The 7,355-nt window shown below is 44.0% G+C and overlaps 1 protein-coding gene across 1 annotated transcript in view; it reads right to left on the bottom strand.

Annotated features, from left to right (window-relative positions):
- The window catches only part of GRB14 (growth factor receptor bound protein 14), a 103,693-nt gene extending 97,307 nt beyond the window's left edge, over positions 1 to 6,386 (bottom strand). Inside the window, exons 1-2 of the mRNA XM_080928058.1 lie at positions 6,050 to 6,386; positions 4,715 to 4,847 (exon numbers count right to left, since the gene is read on the bottom strand). Of these exons, the coding sequence (XP_080784184.1) occupies positions 4,715 to 4,847; positions 6,050 to 6,234 (318 nt within the window). The 5' untranslated portion in view covers positions 6,235 to 6,386. The remainder of the gene's footprint in view (positions 1 to 4,714; positions 4,848 to 6,049) is intronic.
- Between the last annotated feature and the right edge of the window lie 969 nt (positions 6,387 to 7,355).

The following is a 7,355-nucleotide window of genomic DNA, read 5'->3' on the forward strand; positions in this document are numbered from 1 at the left end:
CTTAAGTATTCAGGAGACACTCTTGGTTTTCCTAAAGTGTATTTTAAAACGCTACAAGGGTTACAGTTCTCACCATTACTCCCAGCACTTGGGAGGCAGGGCAGGTAGATCTCTGTGGATTCAATGTCAGGGTTATCTACATAGTAAGTTCCAGGTCAGCTGGGGTTACATAATAAAATCCTGACTCAAAAAAAAAAAAAAAAAAAAAGAAAAGAAAAGAAAAAAGAAAAAGAAAATGGAGAGACGGAGGGAGAGAAGGGAGGGATAAAAAATGTAACAGAACAGACTAAACAAAATTATGATTAGCCACAAAGCACATTAAAGATATTATAATTTTAGATGCACTATGCATACATGGTTAGGAGCTAACAATCCTTCTCACTCCCTAAGTACTAGACTGACAAGTCAGACTACCATGACCCACTACTACATTCTAATATTCTTCTGGTATATTTTCCAAGGACCATGAACAGCATATGAAATTTGGTTATTAACAATACTAACAAATATATTTGAACATACTATTTAGAGTATTCCTTCCTTTAAAACCCATGATCTAGAAAAGTTACTTATGCTCAAAATGGTTTTCATTGTGTAAAGAAATGTCAGTTCTAATTGCTGACAGCAATTGACTAGGAAGTTTAATGTAGCTAATTATTTGATGAGTTTTTCCTATAAAATTTGGGAGAGCACAGCCACAGATGAAAATCAGAGAGCTGTAATTCAGAACAGGGAGAAAAGGACAGAGAAATGCCACACCCTTAGGCGACTATTAACAAATGACATTAGTTGGACCCACTATCCTGTTTTATAGGTGAGCCTGTGGCTAAGAATGTTTGAAAGAGTTTATTGCTTAGACTAGTTATATGGTCCTTTTACACTGGAAATTTAAATTCCTCCTAAAAATATCCTCCTGTCAAATCCTCAAGACACACAAATGCCAAGTCCCAATTACATCACTGTTAAGCACCTAGCAATGCTTAGACACAATTTACAGATCTGTGGAAGTAGGGCAGTAGACGATGTCAAGTATCTCTCTCAACTCCAGCATTCAATGACACAGTTTTTCACTAGGCTGAATCTCTAAACTGTCCAGGCACTTTATTCTGCATTAGCTATCCTAGACAGTCCTGGGGGGGGGGGGGGGAACTGACCAGAACTTACACGCGAGCTGGTGTCTAGGCTCAAAAATTATCGAAGGCCTAGAAAACAAGATAAATGATTCATCTCTGAGGATCAAAACCTCTTATTTGTTTCTTATTCTTCAAGTAACGGGTCTTTAGCACCCATCCGTAAAGAAAACTCACAGACTATATGAAGTTCAAGAAAAAAACAAAGGCCAAAAAAAAAGAAAATGAAAAATCATTATGCTTAATCTTTACATACCAAGAAAACTTTGACTATTTTCAGGTTACATCTTGTTTTACATGTACTTTATGCTCATTGTAACTAGTAAGATTTTAATGCATGCTATCAAACCTATAAAAAAAATCAATTACTGACAAAAATGTATTCGCGTACTTTTGTGCATAAATGCTTAAAATATGTAAAAAAAAAAAAAAGAATTTCCTAAAAAATCCCTATCATAAATTAGAAATGACATTTCTTTACACAATGAAAGTCATTTTTAATGTAACTTTTCTAGATCACAGATTTTAAAAGAAGGGATACTTTAAGTAACTATTATTGTCAGACACAAAGAAACAGAAGTAATTAACATAAAAGGATCAATTCTCCAGGTAACATCTAGGCAAGGTAAGAAGGGAAACAAGTAAAAAAGGAAAATAAATCTTTCCTTGACACATGTCAGTCCTGAGCCTAAGAAGAAGTTTTCAAAACTGTCTTTGGGATGAAGAACACCCCTCAGGGAATGGACTCAGTAAGTCAGTGAGCTCTAGCTCGAAAGTAGGTCCAGCTGCCTGTGAGTGTGTACAATGTCTTCCGCCAGGCTAGATACAGGCTGCAAGGGCAGAAAGGAAACCTGCTGGAGCGAGCATCCTGTCATCTTTTCCCTACTTTCGAACTTGGGAATGTAAAACCCACTGCCCTTCTCTGGACCGCCAGACTCCACCTGGATCTGAGACCCATCTTATCTCATTCTCTCCGAATTCCAGAAGGAGAAGGTTTATTTCGGGTAACATTCTAGGTTGTAGTCCATATTGCCGGGGAAGTCACAGTAGTCAGGATTGAAGTAGTTAGTCCCATCGCATCCGTGGGAAAGAGAGGTGGATGTATGAATGCATGCTTACTCAACTTACCATATTCTCCATCTTCCCCAGTCCAAGATCTCTGGCCAGAGCGGTCCAACCCACAGTAAGTATCCTTCCCACTTCAATTGGAACAAATCAAAATGATCCCTGCAGGTATGCCCTGAGGCCCATGTAGATTTTGTCAAGTTGAGCACGTTAGCATAAACACATTAATATCTAGTCTCCCTTTGCATCCTGAACCCAGCTTGCTCTACTTGTATTTCTTTGACACAGAAGTATCCTGTGTTTATTCACAAAATAAAGCCTTGCCAATCATTCTTTCTACTGTTCTTCCGCTCTGCCCTCTATCTCTAATTACAGACCACATCTTTACTTCGCCAATCACTCTTTGGCAGGGAGGAATCGCCGCCTGACTAGGTGCTGACTGTCTAGGACAATGTGAAAGATGTGTGGCTTGAAGAAATTGTTAACTAAATTCCCCCAACTGAATGTTATGCTAACACCGTTCACATTCTTGCCCATCCAGGATGAGAGAGCCAACCATACAAAGGCCACTGTTAAGCCTGTCATCCTAACTACATACCTAAACTGGGTGCTTGGATAGTTCAGAAAAGCTGTGTAAAGTCAGACTTCAAATCTCACTCTGATAAAAAAGCTTTTTAGAATAGACCCATTTAATCTCTCCCAATCCACTATCAGGTCCCAATCCTGTCCCCCCCAAAAATGTGGATGAACCAGACAGCTATGAAAATTTCACTTCCAAAAGTCAGACATCATAGTTTCCATTTGTAAAATTGGGGACAGTTAGTTCCCTGGAGCTCACTGGGCAGCCAATCTGGGAAAGCTGGTGAGTTCCGTGTTCAATGAGAGACACTGTCTGAACAAATAAGGTTGGGGAGGGGGAGCTTACAAGATGGCTCAAGTGAGATGACCTGAATTTGATCCCTGGCATTTATGAAAGCAGATAACAATTCAGAACGCTGACCTCTAAACTCCACATGAAAATGAATGTAAGAACCCGAGTGTGTGTGTGTGTGTGTGTGTGTGTGTGTGTGTGTGCACTTGACATTGACTTCCAGCCTCTATACTACCCATTACATAGTGCTGCACACCTGTGATATTCCTGTGCACATACCTTCTGTTGTTATCCATTGCTGCATGGAAATACTCATGTCTGCTCCCCAGAGTATCTCCTGTCTTCCCAAGTAAAACTACATCACTGAACCAATCAGAAGTTTATATATATATATATATATATATATATATATATAAAATTTCTTTTACTTATACACTCATATGTGTGGGTGGATATGTATGTATGTGATATATATATGTATATATGTGATATATGTGTATGTATGATATATATATATATATATATATATGAGAATAAGTGGGAGGCTACCTGTTTCCTTTCCTCACTTTACCACAGGTATCTGAGTATTAAAGACCACCAGCCCTAAAACAAACAAAAAAAAAAAACAAACAAACAAAATAAAGCAGATGGGTTTTGACAAGTGAAGCTGTTCTTTATTTTGTTGGTTCAAAACTGGAATGAGTCCACGAGAAGAGATCAGTAATTCTAGGATGTGTTGCTTTTTTTTCTCTCCTAAAATGTATAGTCATGAGGTATCGTCTCTTGGTGGCTTAGGCTTTGCTGTCTGATTTGTGTGATTTAGTCTCAAACAAGAAAGAAGATCATAAAAACAAAATCCATTTTCTTATCGTCACTTCCAAGCCAGATGCCTTCTGCAACTGGAGTCTCCAAAAAATAAAACTTACTGGGAAATATTTTGATCCCCAAACTCCAATTACCTTTCCTTAGAAAAAACAGTAGCATGTGTGTATGTGTGTGTGTGTGTGTGTGTGTGTGTGTGTGTGTGTGTGTGTGTGTTCTCAAATATACAAATCAATACTCCAGAACCCATGAAGAAGTTTGAGGATTACTTTTGGGAGTAAATTATCTCCTTCTATTAGGTCTCAGGAATCTAACTCAGGTCCTCCAGCTTCATAGGAAAGGCCATCACCTACTGAGCCATTGCTCTGTCCCTGTCTGATTCCTTACAGCATTTTCCTTTGGTAAAAGAGGTTGGCCTTATATGAAATGCGTATAAGGCAAGTCACCATTAAATAGGAAACAACGGCCCCCTTCTCACCTGATACGGTCGTCTACCCCTTCCAATTAAGACTGATGTGAGAACGGTGCCTGTTGTCCCATGCACCTGTCCTGATTACCTGTCGAGTGACAGTAGCAGTCAGGACAGGTACACTTTCAACCCTACTCTCTCCCCAGAACCCTAGAGGGAACCTTTTGACATTCCCACTCCACAGCTGAGGAAACTGAATCCCAAAAGGAGCATCATCCCAAGAGCCTTCTTCAGTCAAGGGAAATGCAGCCTAGGCCAAGCAAATTCTCTTTCAATGTCTTTTTGCGAAACTCTGGAAGGCAGTGTGGGCCTAAGCCTCCGGAGACATTGAGGTTTCCCAAATTTGGAAGTGCATACCTGTTTCTCCCTTGACTCTGCTCTGGGAAGCAGGCCCGCTGACAGCACAGATGTGATTGGTGAGCAGCAGAGCTCGGGAAAGGGGTTGGGAATGGAAGGCGTTTCCAGAACATCCAGATCGTTCTCGTTTCTCCTACACCAAGAGAACATAGGACGTCATTTGCATAAAACAGAATATAAAATATAATTGCTGTCAGGGGACAGAGCGTTGTTAAGGCTAATGTGTTTCACTCGGTGACAAGGCTGACACTGTATGAGTCAGTGTACAGAAAGGAAGGGCTAGGATGTAGGATCCATGGGTCAAAATAAAATATGCCAATTGCCACAAACAATTCTATAGCACCGGCCCCACCCCACCTCACGAGCACAGACAGAAAAAGAAAAGAAAAGGAAAAAAAAAAAAAAACCCTCAGGAGTCAGGGACACTCCATTTCCTGTACTTAGGGTTTTCCTGAACACCAATTCAGGCTGCATCATGATTTATGCAAACATTACCCAGAGGAGTTCGCCATTTCCTGGCGCCTATTAAACTGACAAAAATCTGTAAGTTACATCCAGTGAACTCATCCCCAGGAATTTTTTTACTCATCACTGCTGGAAGTTATGATTTATTAACTATAGATGTGGTTCATCTCACTTAGAAATTCATTCACAATGTTGCCCACACAGTCTGCTAATTTTTCAAGTGCTTATAGATATATATCAAGGCAAGTCCTCGGAAGGTAAGTCAACAGAATGTGTTAGCACGAACGTACGCTAGGTCACTGGGGAGTTATTTTAACTTGACTGAAGTCAGAGTGCTTTGCAATCCTGACAAAGAAGCAGGAGTGGTATTTACAACTGTGACTGCAAAGGGCCACAGATTCTTAAGCTGTTCTGGCCTTTTTCTTTCCTAACGTATGACAAACCTTGGAAAACCTCTGCTCTATCCTAGGGAACATAAAGACTGCTCAGAAGTCAATCCCTGCTCGGCCTCTCCAGGGTCCTTGGAAGACTACGCGGGAGGTGAACAGTCCAGCTTGGACCTTTGAAGCCTATAGTGTAGTAGGAAAAGGGCCACCCAGCAGCTGCCCGTGGTCAGTCTGGAGTATAGCCTCCTGGTTCACACCAAAGAGCAAAGGTGAGACAGATGGCTCTTCACCACCCCCTGATACTATTTATAACTGGGCACCTCCAGATCGCGATGCCCTGCTGACCCCACTGGAGGCGGCTCCAAGGGAATTGTCTTCAGACACTTTCCAAACTTGGTCGGGCGCTGGGCACATTCTCACCCCTGGGCCGCCTCCACACCCCAGAGCGGGTTGCTGACCCGGACACCCCCACGAAGCTGCCTACCTGTCTATGGCACCGCGGCGGGTCGCATCGGAGTCGGGGGACAGCGCGTGCAGTCCGGGGACCTGCGCCGGGTCCTGGGCGTCTCCCTTACCAGGGGCAGCTCCGCACACCTGCACTGCCAGTGGCGAGTCCTGGGCACCAGCCCGGCCCGCGGCGCTCTGCCCATCTTGCAGGGTCGTGGTCATGATCGTAGGCCAGGGGTCTAGGGAGTCATCGACCGCGAGGCGAAAGCGAAGAAAGGCTGGGGTCCAGCAGTGCCGAGCGGTTGCAGGCAGCGAGCGCCCTGCAGGTGCGGTGGGTGGCAGGGCCGCCTGCGCTCTCGGCCGGGGCGGCTGGGACGCGGTGGGGCGGGGAGCGGGGGAGGGGCGGGGGCGGAGGAGGAGGGTGGGGACCGGGAGGAGCGGTGCGGGGGGGGGGGGGATGGCGCGCCAGCCTGCGGGCCCAGCGCTTGGCCTGGGCACTCGGGGGCGCTGCTGTCACTCTCCTGTCGCTCGGGGACCTCGATCGCAGGCTCCCTAGGTCCCACTGTCGCCTTCCCAAGTTCGTGACCTAGCATGAGGCTGAATCCGGGAGTCCAGCGAGCCCGGTACCTTTCTGGGCTAGGAGGACCCACCTCCTACCTGCACGGGTCCAGACAGAACTGATTCTTAGACCCTTCTGTGCCAGTAGGGCCACCGAGGATCACCTAAGCTGTGCTTGGATCATCAAGACAGACCCTACAGAACAGACAAACCCGTGGGAAATCTTAGGGCTATGTATAATCTATACTTCTATTCCCCTCACCCCACCCCCTCACCCCACCCCACCCCCACCATCCATTTACTTTACCTCTATGGCAAGAGATGGGGTGAATGAAGTGAGGGAAAATCAGGGTTGCTGTCTTAGAAAATCTCCTTTGAACTGGTGAAAATTCTCAGTAAAACCTAAATAAACCTGAAAGTGCCTGGGAGTATTAAAAGACCTATTTTTTTTTCCTTGTTTCTTCTTCTTTTTTTTTAATAAGAGCATTTTCCTCATTCTGCCTTGCTTTCCTAACTGTTCCATGAATCTACTCCCTGCCTCATTTTATACATAAGAATACTGGGACCCCAAACTTTCCAGTGCCTTGTGCTGCCTAGCTCTTAGTACTGCAGCCAAGACTCATCCCCTCAGCTTCCATCTCAACTCAGACAGTGAAACAGTAACCACATTGTGTTCATCTAATATGCAGCAACCATACCCTCAAATCTGGACCTCTGTTTTCATGAAGTGTCCCACATCCTTTGTACTGTGGAGGACTTTAAGATCCTTTACACATTCTTTGTTC

This window comes from Micromys minutus (genome assembly GCF_963924665.1).
Source record: "Micromys minutus genome assembly, chromosome: 13".
NCBI lineage: Eukaryota > Metazoa > Chordata > Mammalia > Rodentia > Muridae > Micromys > Micromys minutus.